General features: G+C 39.3%; 2 protein-coding genes across 7 annotated transcripts in view; one reads left to right on the top strand and one right to left on the bottom strand.

The window, feature by feature from the left end:
- si:ch211-22i13.2 (uncharacterized protein LOC553945 homolog) overlaps nt 1-4,400 on the top strand; it is a 5,809-nt gene extending 1,409 nt beyond the window's left edge. Inside the window, exons 2-7 of one of the 3 annotated variants that reach the window (XM_061886342.1) lie at nt 869-929; nt 1,013-1,174; nt 2,266-2,324; nt 2,400-2,489; nt 2,593-2,685; nt 3,906-4,400. In XM_061886342.1, coding sequence (XP_061742326.1) covers nt 869-929; nt 1,013-1,174; nt 2,266-2,324; nt 2,400-2,489; nt 2,593-2,685; nt 3,906-3,956 — 516 coding nt within the window. In that variant the 3' untranslated portion in view covers nt 3,957-4,400. Of the gene's footprint in view, nt 1-868; nt 930-1,012; nt 1,175-2,265; nt 2,325-2,396; nt 2,490-2,592; nt 2,686-3,477; nt 3,526-3,905 lie in introns of those variants that run through there. The other 2 variants (XM_061886341.1, XM_061886343.1) reach the window with 2 other exon arrangements.
- Nucleotides 4,401-12,789: 8,389 nt separating this feature from the next.
- The window catches only part of rd3 (retinal degeneration 3, GUCY2D regulator), a 40,229-nt gene continuing 35,518 nt past the window's right edge, over nt 12,790-17,500 (bottom strand). For all 4 annotated transcript variants that reach the window (XM_061886338.1, XM_061886339.1, XM_061886340.1 and 1 more), the window contains 2 exons: nt 17,260-17,500; nt 12,790-13,410 (listed from right to left, as the gene is read on the bottom strand). The exon at nt 17,260-17,500 is cut by the window's right edge. In XM_061886338.1, coding sequence (XP_061742322.1) covers nt 13,068-13,410; nt 17,260-17,500 — 584 coding nt within the window. In that variant the 3' untranslated portion in view covers nt 12,790-13,067. The remainder of the gene's footprint in view (nt 13,411-17,259) is intronic.

Below are 17,500 nucleotides of genomic sequence, written 5' to 3'. Positions count from 1 at the left end.
TGACAGTGGTTCTATGAAGTGTTCTCGAGCCAATGTGGTGATATCCTTTACACACTGATGTCGGTTTTTGATGCAGTACCGCCTGAGGGATCAAAGGTCCGTAATATCATCGCTTACCTGCAGTGATTTCTCCAGATTCTCTGAACCTTCTGATGATATTACGGACCGTAGATGGTAAAATCCCTAAATTCCTTGCAATAGCTCGTTGAGAAATGTTGTTCTAAAACAGTTTGACACTTTGCTTACAAATTGGTGACCCTCGCCCCATCCTTGTTTGTGAATTACTTAGCATTTCATGGAAGCTGCTTTTATACCCAATCATGGCACCCACCTGTTCCCAATAAGCCTGCACACCTGTGGGATGTTCCAAATAAGTGTTTGATGAGCATTCCTCAACTTTATCAGTATTTATTGCCACCTTTCCCAAGTTCTTTGTCACATGTTGGTGGCATCAAATTCTAAAGTTATTATTTGCACAAAAAAAAGTTTATGAGTTTGAACATCAAATATGTTGTCTTTGTAGCATATTCAACTGAATATGGGTTGAAAAGGATTTGCAAATCGTTGTATTCTGTTTATATTTACATCCAACACAATTTCCCAACTCATATGGAAACGGGGTTTGTACAATATGTTGGTATACATAGCATTAAAATCAATATCCATCCATCCAATTTCTACCGCTTGTCCCTTTTGAGGTCGCGGGGGGTGCTGGAGCCTATCCCAGCTGCATTCGGTACACCCTGGACAAGTCACCACCTCATCACAGGGCCAACAGAGATAGACAGACAACATTGACACACTAGGGACCATTTACTGTTGCCAATCAATACCATCCTAATATTGATGCATTTTGTTTTCCTTCTAGTCAACAAAAGCAGAATGCAGAGTGTCCAGTTCCAGTTCAAGGACGGATGACAAAAGCAGAGGCAAGGCTGCCATATTTTCTAATAAAAGATTTGTACAGATCTTGCAGTGCATTTTTAGCATCTGGAATCTTCTATTGTTGCAGGAAGAGAAAAGAGGAAGCGGAAACGGAGCCGTAGTAGATCGTCCTCGTCCTCGTCTTCCAGTTCATCGTCATCCTCGACGTCGTCGACCTCGTCGTCTTCTTCGTCATCGACAGGCTCATCACATTCTTCCAGTCACAGCCGGAGTAGCTCCAGAAGTAGTGGTATGTTAACGTCTTCGTCTAATTGGCATAACTGACCATGACGCATGTGCGTATCATTTTTTTTTTTAAATATCATAGGCTACCTACATTTAACTACGAATATCTGAGTTTTTGTTAGTTAATGGTATCAACAATTTTCTTGTTATTTTGTGCAGTGTTCTATCACGACATTTTGCTACATTTCTGCTGAGTTTTTGTTAGAGATGTCCAATAATATCGGCCGATAAATGCTTTAAAATGTAATATCGGAAATGATCGGTATCTGTTTCAAAAAGCAAAATGTATGACTTTTCAAAACGCCGCTGCACGGAGTGGTACACGGACGTAGGGAGAAGTACAGAGCGCCAATAAACCTTAAGGCACTGCCTTTGCGTGCCGGCCCAATCACATAATATCTATGGCTTGTCACACAAGTGAATGCCACGCATACTTGGTCAACAGCCATACAGGTCACACTGAGGGTGGCCGTATAAACAACTTTAACACTGTGGCAAATATGCGCCACACTGTGAACCCACACTAAACAAGAACGACAACGACATTTCGGGAGAACATCCGCACCGTAACAGAACTCCTTGCAGTACTAACTCTTCCGGGTCGCTACAATATACACCCCCCTGCCACCCCATACCAAACGTGACTTTTCAGTCACGTCCGTATCCTCTCTCCTCCTGCTCCCGGCCGCTTACTGTTAAAGACAACAGATGATTAGATTAACACGTGCCAGCTGTGAAATCTAATCACCTGCCAGCTGTGTCTCGCCATCAGCACTGCCACGCCCCCGTCTGATGGTGCTCTGTCCTCAGCAGCATGGACAGAGGCGGTGACTTTTGCTCCTGCAGGCACCGCTGGCTCCATATCCCCCACACGGATATTTTGATGCATACTGCCACCTAACAGGTGGTGCCAAATGTATTTTTGCTGGTCCATATGCGTTTTTATATTTGTACATTGAATTGGCACCACCATTCCCGCGACCACAAAGGGAATAAGCGGTAGAAAATGGATGGATGAATGTATAAATAAGAGAACATTCAAAGGTGTTTTTTGTTTTCATCAGCGGTTTAACTGATTCACTGTGTTCTCTTAAGACACTCTCAGTAAGTCCAGAAAGCAGCCGAAGAAAGGAAAAAAGGACAAACACAAAAAGGTAAGATACCATATTAAGGTGCGAGTTTATCAATTACTGGTGTCCGTTGAAAAATTGTGTTGGTTTTTGCAGCAGAAAGGCAAGAAAGAGAAGCGACATAAACGTAAAAAGGACAAGAAATCCAAAGGCGGGGAAGACAATTCTGGGCCTATTCAGATCTCTAAGGTTGTGTACATGCATCTAATGGCTTCTATTTGAAAACGATCATACTTTCTCTTTTTTAATTATCCAAACATGATGACCAAGCTCCTTCTGTTTGCTTCCTCAGTATTTGAAGGAAAAGAAGAAAGGCGGCAAGTACAGCATGATATCAGGAAAGAAGATAAAGATGAAAGTGAAGAAGTCAAAGAAGGATAAACAGGTATTTCTATTTTTGGAGCTACTTAAGTAGCAATAATTGCTACTTAAATAGCAATAATTGCAGCATTCTCAAAGTTATATTTTTCCAACCCGGAAAATATAACAAGATCCAGTTTGCTCATGTTACCACTGATGGTTTAAAGGGGAACTGTACCCTTTTTGGTCATTTTGCCTATTGTTCACAAATGTTATGTAAGACAAGAAGACACACGTTTGTTTTTGTTATGCATTTTGCCTCGTAAATAAACATATAGTCAGCTTACAATGGAGTCAATAGGAGGTCCTGTATACTAGCTGTAAAGTTAAAGTACTTTAAATGAAGAGTTTCTGTCTCTGATATTGTATATAATAATGTAAGTGCAGCATTAAGCCTACATGAACTCCATGGTGTTCAGAGATGAATAGTCTCTCCTATTGCTATTGCACTATTTTTTCAGCTATAGTTACATTAATCAGTAGTAATGTAGCAGCCTGGTTTTGAATGGCAGGGTCCCTGCTATCACGTTGATAAAAAATATAACATTTACATGATAAAAGTCAACGACAGGTTTCCCAAATGCTGTAATAAATTAAGCATGATGAGATGACTTGAAACTGTTTGTTGCACTTTTTATATGTAGAAAAAAGAAAAGTTTTGTCATTTTATTTAATTTGAGCAACAACTTGAGGCAGTTTTATGTTGATTAACATGGGCAGAATTATTATAGTATTCCCAATGTTAAAAGAATATAGCCATTGTTTACAAATTTGGTAAATATATAACCGAAAAAATTATGTTTTGTTGTTTTATTAGTGTACTGAAAATGAACCGAACCATGACCTCTAAACCGAGGTACGTACCGAACTGACATTTTTGTGTACTGTTACACCCGTTTTTTTCTTCTTAATTATACATTTTCGGCCGGTGCAACGTATACACCGAAAAATACGGTAAATGGAAGTTTATAACGAGTATCAAATGGTTTAGGTTAGTCCAAAATGTGTATATATTTTGTGTAAATCCAGGCAAATTGATGCATTTTAAATCTGTTCTGTAAGAGACAATAAACGAAGTTAATGAAGTTTTTCTCGTTGCAAGTTGATCAATCGATTTCATTTAATATTTATAAGGATACTACTATATGATATAGCAGCAGGCAATAGGTGTGCTCAAAATTTTTAACAAAAACTAGTTTGAGAAGCTAATGAGGGTGTTGCTGCATGCTTGTTTGCTTTTGCCAGCGGGACAAAAATCGAGCCGAACTTCTGGAATTCTTGAACTCTACCTTGTGATCGCACCTTTGGAGCCCGCAGCAGTGGACACAGCAGCCCACCTCAGGAAACTAGACTGGCCGGGAGAAGGTCAAGGTTTTTGTCAAGAGGGGACGATGTGCGCCATTATGAGCTGACTCCAAGACTGAATTCAGAGCAACAGATTTCTATTGGATGTTATTGGTTATGACCGTATGCACGCCCTGGCCACAACAATAGGTACACCTGCACGATGCCATAGCAGAGTTAGTAATGCTCCAATGTACCTAATGGAGTGACCAGCTAGTGTAGCTACTTTACCACTACTGAGTCAGGCCGCGTTAATGTGACTTTAATGCATTCCCTCTGTCCTTTATATTGTACTATACAGTATAACTATTATCACTTCATCCATTGGTAAAAAAGGACTTTCCCGCGTCAAAGCATTCGTTAAGTTGTCCGAAAACAATAAACCAATCAAATGCTCCATGTCTTTATCTCCCAATATTTTATACACATTTATTGTATTTCACATCTTTGCAGCAGCTAATCTGCTTTTTTTCTTGTGAAGGATGCACGCAGAAGCTCGTAGTGCGCTGACCTTGAATGTGGGAGTGATGTGTGTGCAGGGAATGACTCATTTCCAAGTGAAGCAGAAATACAGCTAGAAGAGGAATTTCATGTTGAAAGAACGCGAAAACATTGGATTAAATGTAAAATAGAATTAACACAAAACCTCAATTAGGTTACAAGTGGCTCAATGTACCTTTTTCTTTTTAATTCTAGAGCAGGGGTCACCAACGCGGTGCCCGCGGGCAGCAGGTTGCCCAGAAGGACCAGATGAGTCGCCCGCTGGCCTGTTCTAAAAATAGCTCAAATAGCAGCACTTACCAGTGAGCTGCCTCTATTTTTTTAATTGTATTTATTTACTAGCAAGCTGGTCTCGCATTGCTCAACATTTTTAATTCTAGGAGAGACAAAACTCAAATAGAATTAGAAAATCCAAGAAAATATTATAAAAAGTCTTAGTCTTCACTTGTTTGAATAAATTCATTTATTTTTTTACTTTGCTTCTTATAACTTTCAGAAAGACAATTTTTGAGAAAAAATACAACCTTAAAAATGATTTTAGGATTTTTAAACACATTTACCTTTTTAAATTCCTTCCTCTTCTTTCCTGACAATTTAAATCAATGTTCAAATAAACATTTTTTTATTATTGTAAAGAATAAAAAATACATTTTAATTTAATTCTTAATTTTAGCTTCTGTTTTTTCGACAAAGAATATTTGTGAAATATTTCTTCAAACTTATGATTAAAATTCCCCCAAAAATATTCTGCCTAATCTAGAAAATCTGTAGAATAAAATATAAATCTTATTTCAAAGTCTTTTGAATTTCTTTTAAAATTTTTGATATGGAAAATCTAGAAGAAATAATGATTTGTCTTTGTCAGAAATATAGCTTGGTCCGATTTGTTGTATATTCTAACAATGTGCAGATTGGATTTTAACCTATTTAAAACATGTCATCAAAATTGTAAAATTAATCTTAATCAGGAAAAATGACTAATGATGTTCCATAAATTCTTTTTTTTTTTTTTTTTTAAAGATTCGAATTAGCTAGTTTTTCTCTTCATTTTTCGGTTGAGTTTTGAATTTTAAAGAGTCGAAATTGAAGATAAACTATGTTTAAAAATTTTTCGTGTTTTCTCTTTTAAACCGTTCAACTAAGTGTTTTTTTCATCATTTATTCTCTACAAAAAAACCTTCCGTAAAAGGAAAAAAAATGTACGACGGAATGACAGACAGAAATACCCATTTATATATATATATATATATATATATATATATATAGATTCATTTATTAAAAGTAAACTGAGCAAATTGGCTATTTCTGGCAATTTATTTAAGTGTGTATCAAACTGGTAGCCCTTGGCATTAATCAGTACCCAAGAAGTAGCTCATGGTTTCAAAAAGGTTGGTGACCCCTGATCTAGGGCCTATCAAAAATCTCATGGTCTATGTATTTATAATGGATTACCCCCCGCGACCGCAAAAGGGACAAGCGGTACAAAATGGATGGATATTTGTTAATTTTTTTAAAAAAATTTTTTACAAAGTGCAACTTACCTATTTCACCACTAGGTAGAGCCACCAGTTGGGCTTTCACCTTTTGCATGTATATGATTTGGAGATTGTTATAAAGGAGTGTGGAGTCTTATGGAAAATACATTTCTAATATAGTTTAATGTGCAAAAAAAATATCTAATTAACTTTTTGTAAGTTTTCATAATGAGAGCCTCCTCCCAGCCAATGTGGAAAAACCCCATTAATCCTCTCACAGTTTTTACATGAAGTTTTACACATGAATGAACAATTACTTACAAAACAATACACAACATCGTGTCTTGGTAAAGTGTCTGTCTGCTGGAAATTGTTTAGTGAACGGCCTCTGCTGGATTCATAGCTGCAGCACTCTTCCCCCTATGTTGTTTTACAATTAAAATATATATATTTACAGTACACTAACTATATTTTTTACATTTTAATAGCAAATCGGGATTTACTGTATGCACTGAACATTTGGCATTGTTAATATATTAATTATATTAACTATATTATATCATTTTGTTTCTGGGCTGCCATCCATACATTTGCTACCGCTTGTCCCTTTCGGGGTGGCGGGGGTGCTGGAGCCAATCTCAGCTACATTCCGGCAGAAGGCGGCGTACACCTTGGACAAGTTGCCACCTGATCGCAGTTTTTGGTTTTTTTTTTAAAGGAATTTTTATTTAAAAATAGTGTTGTATCAGGTATTTTGTAATTAGCGGTGCCTAAAATTTTTTAATTCACATCCGAATCCTGATTCATAATTATTCCGATTCTCTATTCATTCTTTAATTTTCAAAAATTAACTATTTGTTTTTTATAAAACCTTTTTATTTTTAAATCAATGTTTAAATAAAATTCATATGTTAGTGTTTGTCAGCTAATATGTTTTTTAAAGTTTTTTTTTTTTTTTTGGACCAAATTATTTATTTATTTTTTTCCCCAAAATGAGTTTCCTCCGCCAGGTGGCGGCGCTCTCCCTTACAGATCGGCTGAGAAGCTCTGTCATCCGGGAGGAGAGGAGCCAGATGAGGTGTTCGGGCATCTGATCAGGATGCCACCCGAACGCCTCCCTAGGGAGGTGTTTAGGGCACGTCCGACCGGTAGGAGGCCACGGGGAAGACCCAGGACACGTTGGGAAGACTATGTCTCCCGGCTGGCCTGGGAACACCTCGGGATCCCCCGGGAAGATCTCGACAAAACGGCTGGGGAGAGGGAAGTGTGGGCTTCCCTACTTAGGCTGCTGCCCCCGCGACCCGACCTCGGATAACCGGAAGAAGATGGATGGATTTTATTTTTTTTGCAAAAATCGGTTTGACTCAAGAATCGTATTGATTCTGAATTAAAACCAAGTCAAATGGTTAGATCAGGGGCCAAATGGAGAAAAATCTACTCCCAAGTGGGCCGGAGTGGTAAAATCACAGCACGATAACTTAAAAATAAAGACGATACAGCCTTGCCTGTATCGAAAGTAGCAGACGATGTGCGCGTGACGTCACGGGTTGTGGAGCTCCTCACATCCTCATATTGTTTACAATCATGGCCACCAGCAGCGAGAGCGCTTCGAACCGAGAAAGCGACGATTTCCCCATTAATTTGAGCGAGGATGAAAGATTTGTGGATGAGGAAAGTGAGAGTGAAGGACTAAAAAAAAAAAAAAAAAAGACAGGGCAGTGGGAGCGATTCAGATGTTATTAGACACATTTACTAGGATAATTCTGGAAAATCCATTATCTGCTTATTGTGTTACTAGTGTTTTAGTGAGATTATATGGTTGTACCTGAAAGTCGGAGGGGTGTGGTGACCGCCAGTGTCTCTGAGGGAAGCCACCTTTCTCAACCAGTGCCACTCACTCTGGTTTAAAAATATAACTTATATAACTTTAAAATATAACATGAATTGATTAACTACCATGAATTGATTAACGTGGACCCCGACTTAAACAAGTTGAAAAACTTATTGGGGTGTTACCATTTAGTGGTCAATTGTACGGAATATGTACTGTACTGTGCAATCTACTAATAAAAGTATCAATCAATCAATCAATCAAAGATATTGGGTTTCACTATGTAAAGCGCTTTGAGTCACTAGAGAAAAGCGCTATATAAATATAATTCACTTCACTTCACGACTACAAATTGTTTTCTTTGTTAAAAATAGAACAAGCACATTCTGAAAATGTACAAATTATGTTTTTTTTAGACTTACATGTTGCAGTTAATAGTATTCTGTCTTTATTTATACTTTCTGAATAAATTACGTGATAATGTTCATCAGTCAACTCATTGGTGTTAACTTTCAATCCATCAAGATAAAAAAGATATCAAAATCATATTACATTTATGTAGTCTGATCATTTTCCTCGACTGGTGCACTAACAATGTGGTTCATTTTGTAGCATAATCTACAAAGATACAAATAATTGCTATTGTGACATCTAGTGGACACATTTAGAACTGTTTATCTAATACAAAAACTCTGGCTCATTTTTATAGTTAGCAAACTCATCCGGCGGGCCAGATAAAACCTGTCCGGCGTACGTTTGACAACCCTAAGAGTCCCATCACTTTTGTCATTTTTTTTAAATAACTAAAAAAAAAAAAAACAGGACATGATGTGTGGATATAAAGGCCTTCAGTGATGTCCGACTTCAAAGATGAGCTCTCAAAATACCATAAATGATGTCACCACATGACCATCGCTGGAGAAATACCATACAGAAACACATTTACGCACTACTGTGCATTGTTGCACATCAACAGTGTACAAAACGTGTTATTTTCTGGCGCATTTAAAAACCGTATCGGCAATGAAAACATATCTTATGTGGCACTGTCAAATTTCAAAAAACATATCAAACGTGAAAAAATCAAATATTTGAACTCACAATTTGTTGCACCTTTTCCACGCCGTTTGAGACGGTGGTAAGCCCTCGTCGTCGGCTTGTTCGAGCGGAAATGGCGAGCATTTCCCCATTTCATCTCCGAGCTAGCTGAGCTAGCTTCCGAGGTTGGCTGACAATAGGTCTCACAATGATGTGGTTTCTCTTTAAATATCCTTCTTGAAAATGGTCTTGCAAATAAATATATAAATCTGCCACCTGACCTGATCAACGATTAGTTCTCCTTCTCCGCTATCCTGGTTTGGCTACGGCGCGACACTTCCTGCGTCCTGCTAAACTGAAACTTGTGAATGGCTCCTCACTTTGGGAATGACAAGCGTGTATCCAATCACCGCCTCGTTAACATCAGGCTACCGGCAACAACCTGTGATCTGATTGGCTATCGCAACTGTCTATCAACTGTATGTGTTCTCAAAATTCATTAGCTGACGGTGCCTGGCGAGTTTGCAATCACGTCACGTTCAACTTTAGGCCAGCGAGAAGGCCTTACTTACAACAACTCGTGATCTGATTGGCTATCGCAACTGTCTATCAACTGTATGTCCCCGTTAACTTACAGTGCACAGACATTGATTCTGAAGGCAGATTTGGTACAGCATGGCAACATAAGCTCGCTAATTCTGATTGGATAAAAATTCTATAAGCTAAAAGAGACATGAAGAAAATATGAATACTTTGAAATAATTAGGGAAAGTAATTATAAAAATGCTTTTATCTGGCTTAGTGGCCACATGCGTGGACAGCACCTTTTAGCTCTTATTTCCAAATTTGTGTATATTAATGAATTGGGGTCTTATGGCCACTTATGTGGACACTTACACTACCATCTGGTGGTGTCAGAAGAGTATAACATACAATGGAATTTGGGAAAAATGTGTAAAAATAAGAATTAGCAAGCATCACGGTGGGACAGGGGTTAGTACATGTGCCTCACAATACGAAGGTCCTGAGTAGTTCTGGGTTCAATCCCAGGCTCGGGGTCTTTTCTGTGTGGAGTTTGCATGTTCTCCCCATGACTGCGTGGGTTCCCTCCGGGTACTCTGGCTTCCTCCCACCTACAAAAACACGACTTGTCCAGGGTGTACGCCACCTTCTGCCCAAATGCAGCTGGGATAGGCTGCAGCGATGGAGCATGGATGGATGCATGCATGTCACTAAACATGAAGTACACGTTTGTGTACTTATGGACTAAGTACATCATATCAAAAGATATGTTCTTAGTTTTTAATCTAATAAGGGTCCAGTAAGGCCAAATATCAAAGATAATTTTTAAAAAGCATGCAAACAAACAGCTTGGGCCTTAAGAGGTTAATTATCATTATCATAATTATCATTAGAGATGTCCGATGATATCGAACTGCCGATATTATCGGCCGAGAAATGCTTGAAAATATAATATCGTAAATTATCGGTATCGGTTACACAAAGTAATATTTATGACCTTTTAAAACGCCGCTTTGTACACGGATGTAGGGAGAAGTACAGAGCGCCAAGAAATAATATCTACGGCTTTTCACACGTAGTGAAGTGAAGTGAATTACATTTATATAGCGCATTACATAGTGAAACCCAATATCTAAGTTACATTCAAACCAGTGTGGGTGGCACTGGGAGCAGGTGGGTAAAGTGTCTTGCCCAAGGACACAACGGTAGTGACTAGGATGGCGGAAGCGGGAATCGAACCTGCAACCCTCAAGTTGCTGGCATGGCCACTCTACCAACCGAACTAAACCGTACACAAGTGAATACAAACATACTTGGTCAACAGCCATAGAGGTCACACTGAGGGTGACCGTATAAACAACTTGAACACTGTTACAAATATGCGCCACACTGTGAACCCACACCAAACAAGATTGACAAACACATTTCGGGAGAACATCCGCAACGTAACACCACATAAACACAACAGAACAAAATACCCAGAACCCCTTGCAGCACTAACTCTTCCGGGATGTTACGATATACAATCCCCAACCCCGCCCACTTCAACCTCCTCATGCTCTCTCAGGGAGCGCATGTCCCAAATTCCAAGCTGCTGTTTTGAGGCATGTTAAAAACAATAATGCACTTTGTGCCATGTTGGCATTTTTTTCCATAACTTGAGTTTATTTATTTTGGAAAACTTTGTTACATTGTTTAATGCATCCAGCGGGGCATCACAACAAAATTAGGCATAATAATGAGTTCATTCCACCACTGTATATATAGTGTATCGGTTGATATCGGAATCGGTAATTAAGAGTTGGACAATATCGTAATATCGGCAAAAAAGCCATTATCGGACATCTCTAATTATCATAGTCATTAAGGATGATTTCTGGTTATGTTAGGCCAGCAGAGAAGGCCCACCACTTGTCTGTCCATCCATCCATCTTCTTCCGCTTATCCGAGGTCGGGTCGCGGGGGCAGCAGCCTAAGCAGAGAAGCCCAGACTCCCCTCTCCCCAGCTACTTTGTCCAGCTCCTCCCGGGGGATCCTGAGGCATTCCCAGGCCAGCCGGGAGACATAGTCTTCCCAACCTGTCCAGGGTCTTCCCCGTGGCCTCCTACTGGTCGGACGTGCCCTGAACACCTCCCTCGGGTGGCATCCTGACCAGATGTCCGAACCACCTCATCTGGCTCCTGTCATCCAGTCATCCTAAATTCCTAGTTTGTGAACCCGTTCTCAAACAATGGCGATAAAAAACTATTCTGATTCTGATCCGGGGAGGAGCTCAAAGTAAATGGTGTCTGCACAAATACATTTGCCTAAAATTTACTTATTTTTAGCAGAATGACGCTGCTTAGGTTGGTACAACTTAAGCACATTTTATTGCCATAGAAAGGATTTTGCACCCCTCATTGCAGGGGTCACCAACGCAGTGGTCGCCCGTAAGGACCAGATGAGTCGCCCGCTGGCCTGTTCTAAAAATAGCTGAAATAGCAGCACTTACCAGTGAGCTGCCTCTATTTTTTAAATTGTATTTATTTACTAGCAAGCTGGTCTCACTTTGCTCGACATTTTTAATTCCAAGAGAGACAAAACTCAAATAGAATTTGAAAATCCAAGAAAATATTTTAAAGACTTGGTCTTCACTTGTTTAAATAAATGCATTTATTTTTTTACTTTGCTTCTTATAACTTTCAGAAAGACAAATTTAGAGAAAAAATACAACCTTAAAAATTATTTTGGGATTTTTAAACACATATACCTTTTTACCTTTTAAATTCCTTCCTCTTCTTTCCGGACAATTTAAATCAATGTTCAAGTACATTTATTTTTTTTATTGTTAAGCATAATAAATACATTTTAATTCAATTGATTTTAGCTTCTGTTTTTCTGACAAAGAATATTTGTGAAATATTTCTTCAAACTTATGATCAAAATTCCCAAAAATTATTTTGGCAAATGTAGAAAAATCTGTAGAATCAATTTCAAATCTTATTTCAAAGTCTTTTGAATTTATTTTACAGTTTTTGTTCTGGAAAATCTAGAAGAAATAATGATTTGTCTTTGTTAGAAATACAGCTTGGTCCAATTTGTTATATATTCTAACAAACCTATTTAAATTCTAAAAATGTATCTTAATCAGGAAAAATTACTAATGATGTTCCATAAATTATTATTTTAATTTTTTTCAAAAAGATTCAAATTAGCTAGTTTTTCTCTTTTTTTCGGTTGAATTTTGAATTTTAAAGAGTCGAAATTGAAGATAAACTCTGTTTCAAAATGTAATTTTCATATTTTTCCTGTTTTCTTCTCTTTTAAACCGTTCAATTAAGTGCTTTTTTCATCATTTATTCTCTACAAAAAACTTTCCGTAAAAGGAAAAAAAATGTACGACGGAATGACAGACAGAAATACCCATTTTTTTTATATATATATATATATATATAGATTTATTTATTAAAGGTAAATTGAGCAAATTGGCTATTTCTGGCAATTGATTTAAGTGTGTATCAAACTGGTAGCCCTTGGCATTAATCAGTACCCAAGAAGTAGCTCTTGCTTTCAAAAAGGTTGGTGACCCCTGCCTCATTGCAACAGTAGATACATTGTGCTCGTCTACAACCGTGTGTTCCTAATTACGTGGACATTTGGATGGGAGCGAAGCATCCCTGCTTGGCATAAAGTTGTCTCTAAATATCTTCAGACACGTCACACCAGTTTACTGCCTTTGTAGCGGAAGTCGGGCATGCTCCACACCCTCTCCCCTTTCTCCGTGCACCTCTCCACGTCCTCCGACACCGTCTTCAGGTCGCTCAAGCCGGCCCCGTCGGCCGCCGTCAGGGCCGCCGCGCTGCCGAAGGGGTTGATCCTGATGCGGGACCTGAAGTTGACCAAGGACATGCTGGCGGCGCGCTTGTTGTTCCACTGGCGGGCCAGCCGCTGGGCTTCCTGCTCCTCCTTCATGTGCTCCACCGCCTCCAGGAGGACCGAGCGGAAGAGGCTGGACACCTCCTGGACCTCGGGCTCGCCGGCTCGGATGGCGTCACGGAACCTGGGCGTACAAAAGTGCTAATTACTCGAAAAACGTTGTTTATCAGCAACGTGGCCTCGGAACTCATCCGCGGTTATTCCTACAAGACTGTTCAAGCAAAAAAGTATTATTCTAAATATCAATATTTTGCTATTATTTGACATTTTAAAATGTTAAATAAATAAAATAAAATGTTAAACTTGAGGGTTCCAGGTTCGATCCCCGCTTCCATACTTGCCAACCCTCCGGATTTTCCGGGAGACTCCCAAAATTCAGCGCCTCTCCCGAAAACCTCCCAGGACAAATTTTCTCCCGAAATTCAGGCGGAGCTGGAGGCCACGCCCCCCCCAGCTCCATGCGGACCTGAGTGAGGACAGCCTGTTTTCACGTCCGCTTTCCCACAATATAAACAGCGTGTCTGCCCAATGACCTTGAAACTGTAGAATGATCGAGGGCGAGTTCTTGGTTTCTTATGTGGGTTTATTGTTAGGCAGTTTCATTAACGTCCTCCCAGCGCGGTAACAACACACAACAACAGCAGTCACATTTTCGTCTACCATAAAGCAATTCGTCTACCGTAAACAGCAATGTCGTGACACTCTTAAACAGGACAATACTGCCATCCACTGTACATGCATGTGGTAAGAAAAATAGTGACAGAAAATAGAACAAGGATGGACAATTCAACCCTTAACAATGAGTAGATGAGTGTTATGTGTGTGTATATGTGTAAATAAATGAACACTGAAATTCAAGTATTTATTATATATATATATATATATATATATATATATATATATATATATATATATATATATATATATATATATATTGTCTGTATATGAAATACTGGACTCTTAACCACGCCCCCCATCCCCACCTCCCAAAAATCAGATGTCTCAAGGTTGGCAAGTATGCCCGCTTCTGCCATCCTAGTCACTGCCGTTGTGTCCTTGGGCAAGACACTTTACCCACCTGCTCCCAGTGCCACCCACACTGGTGGAAATGTAACTTAGATATTGGCTTTCACTATGTAAAGCGCTTTTGAGTCACTAGAGAAAAGTGCTCTATAAGTATTATCCCACAGGAAGATTTTGCCTTGACCCGAGATCTACAAAGCGGAGAGAGAGGAAGCAGGACCTGACCCCCCTCCAGGCACCTTTTCTTTTAATTGTTTTGTAACCAAAGGCGATGGCTGTTTACGACCCCCCCTCCCTTAAAAACAGCTATTGCCATGCAATCAGGGAAAGTCCAAATAAAAGACATATTTGCCAACCATCCCGATTTTCCTGGGAGATTCCCGAATTTCAGTGCCCCTCCCGAAAATCTACCAGGGCAACCATTCTCCTAAATTTCTCCCGATTTCCACCAGGCCAACAATATTGTGCCTTAAAGGGACTGGCCTTTAGTTTCCTCTACAACCTGTCATCACGTCCACTTTTCCTCCATATATATGCGGCTTTTACACACACACACACACACACACACACACACACACACACACACACACACACACAAGTGAATTCCACGCAAACTTGGTCAACAGCATACAGGTCACAATGAGGGTGTCCATATAAACAACTTTAACACTGTTACAAATATGCGCCACTCTGTGAACCCACACCAAACAAGAATGACAAACACATTTTGGGAGAACATCCGCACCGTAACACAACAGGACAAATACCCAGAAGGCCTTGCAGCACTTACTTTTCCAGGACGCTACAATATACACCCCCGCTACCACAACCCCCCTGTCTACGCCAGGCGTCACCAACCTTTTTGAAAGCAAGAGCTACTTCTTGGGTACTGATTAATGCCAAGGGCTACCAGTTTGATACACACTTAAATAAATTGCCAGAAATAGCCAATTTGCTCAATTTAACTTTAACTCTATGTTATTATAAATAATTAATGATATTTATCTTTGTGGAAACATTGATCAGCTTAATGATTTCTCACAATAAATATATATAGAAACAGATAAATATTTTTATAAATATATTTTGACTCTTTAAAATTCAAAATTCAACCGAAAAAAAGAGGAAAAAAAAACAGCTAATTACAATCTTTTTGGAAAAATTAAAAATAATAATTTTTGGAACATCATTAGTAATTTTTCCTAATTAGGATTATTTTTTTAATTTTGATGACATGTTTTAAATAGATTAAAATCCAATCTGCACTTTGTTAGAATATATAACAAATTGGACCAAGCTATATTTCTAACAATATTTTTTTAAATTTTAATCATTATAAGTTTGAAGAAATATTTCACAAGTATTCTTCGTCGAAAAGACAGAAGCTAAAATGACGAATTTAATTAAAATGTATTTATTATTCTTTACAATAAATAAAAAAATACTTGAACATTGATTTAAATTGTCAGGAAAGAAGAGGAAGGAATTTAAAAGGTAAAAAGGTATATGTGTTTAAAAATCCTAAAATCATTTTTAAGCTTGTATTTTTTCTCTGAAATTGTCTTTCTGAAAGTTATAAGAAGCAAAGTAAAAAAATTAATGGATTTATTTAAACAAGTGAAGACCAAGTCTTTAAAATATTTTCTTGGATTTTCAAATTCTATTTGAGTTTTGTCTCTCTTAGAATTAAAAATGTCGAGCAAAGCGAGACCAGCTTGCTAGTAAATAAATACAATTTAAAAAATAGAGGCAGCTCACTGGTAAGTGCTGCTATTTGAGCTATTTTTAGAACAGGCCAGCGGGCGACTCATCTGCTCTACGCGTTTCTCCTCATTGAGCCAAATGTGATTCTGTCTCTGTTCAATTCCTTGCTTGTCATGAGTGTTTAAACCTGACGCTCTCAACCAGCGATACAACTAGGAATACAATAAAATAATCGGAAAAATATACATAAGCATATATAGGGCTATATAAGTAAACATTGATTGATTGATACTGTAAAAGGTCGTTTATGAATTCATTTTGCCACTGAAAAACTATCCAATGTGGATCAATTTAATGCTAGTTTTGGGTTTTAGGTGACAAAGAAATAAGCGTAAAATCAAATATATATCTTAAAATGTTGTTTTATGTTGTGGAAGACGCGCAGTCTGCGTCTCCCTCCGCTGCAGGTCCACCCAGAGGAGCTGCTGACAGCACTCCAGACACGCCCCTGCGCTCATTAAGCGGATCACGCCCACTCTCCACTGCAGCCAGTGGCAGTCCACGCCTGACACACCTGTGACTGACGACGTGAAGCTGGATAAAGGGACCAGTGGACCAAGGATCCTCGCGGGAACTTAGTTCTCATATGGTGAACCGTAAGCGGAGCTTTATGCTCTGTCTTGTTTCCTCTCCGTGGCTTGACTTGTCCCTTGTCTTCTCCCGTGTCCCCGCAGTACCCTCCGTCGCCTGCAAAGTGAGCTGTGCGTTTCACTTTTTCCCCCGGATCTCCTTCTCCCTATGATTGCTTCCTTCGCTCCTCGACTCCTCACTCACCCCCGGACAACAACGACTCGCTCCTGCCTTTTGACCCCGCTTTCGCCTTGGACTTCCCTGCCTGCCTCGCTCTTGTCTGACAGCACCGCGTCTCCAACACTTAACGGTAAAACACCTCCCGTTAAATTCTACACATAGTCTTACACCATACACACTCTTGGGTTTTTGACACACACTATTTTATAGTTCATTAGTATTGTCTATTATTATTATTATTATATATATATTTATTTACTATAAATATATTAAATCTCTGTACCTGGTGTCTGTTTGCCGTCACTTCCCTTGCAAACCACATTTTAGCCAATATGCTATTGCCTCCATGGCGCATGGTTGGTATATTTTTCCTCCTATTTCCTGTTATCGTGTCAAAAAAAGTGCACTTAACTTCAGAGAGGAGAGAGGTGCTTACTTGAGTATGACCAGTCCACAGCAAGATGGCGCCACCTTGGAGCAGAGGTCCTCCAGGCACAGCCTCTCCCCGGTGCTGAGGCTGTAGGATGAGCGCGGCGTGCTCGCCAGCCAACTGTAGTCCACGCCGGTCTGGAGGCGGCGGTACTGGTTCTCCCTCTCCCGATGCTGCCTCTCCGCCTCCTTCAGCTGCCAGCCCAGCTCCACCATCAGCGTGTCGGTGACCACCAGGGCCGGGTCCT

Source organism: Nerophis ophidion, linkage group LG24 (genome assembly GCF_033978795.1).
Source record: "Nerophis ophidion isolate RoL-2023_Sa linkage group LG24, RoL_Noph_v1.0, whole genome shotgun sequence".
Taxonomy (NCBI): Eukaryota; Metazoa; Chordata; class Actinopteri; order Syngnathiformes; family Syngnathidae; genus Nerophis; species Nerophis ophidion.
Note: the sequence above shows the minus strand (reverse complement) of the source record. Positions and strands in the feature narration are given on the sequence as shown.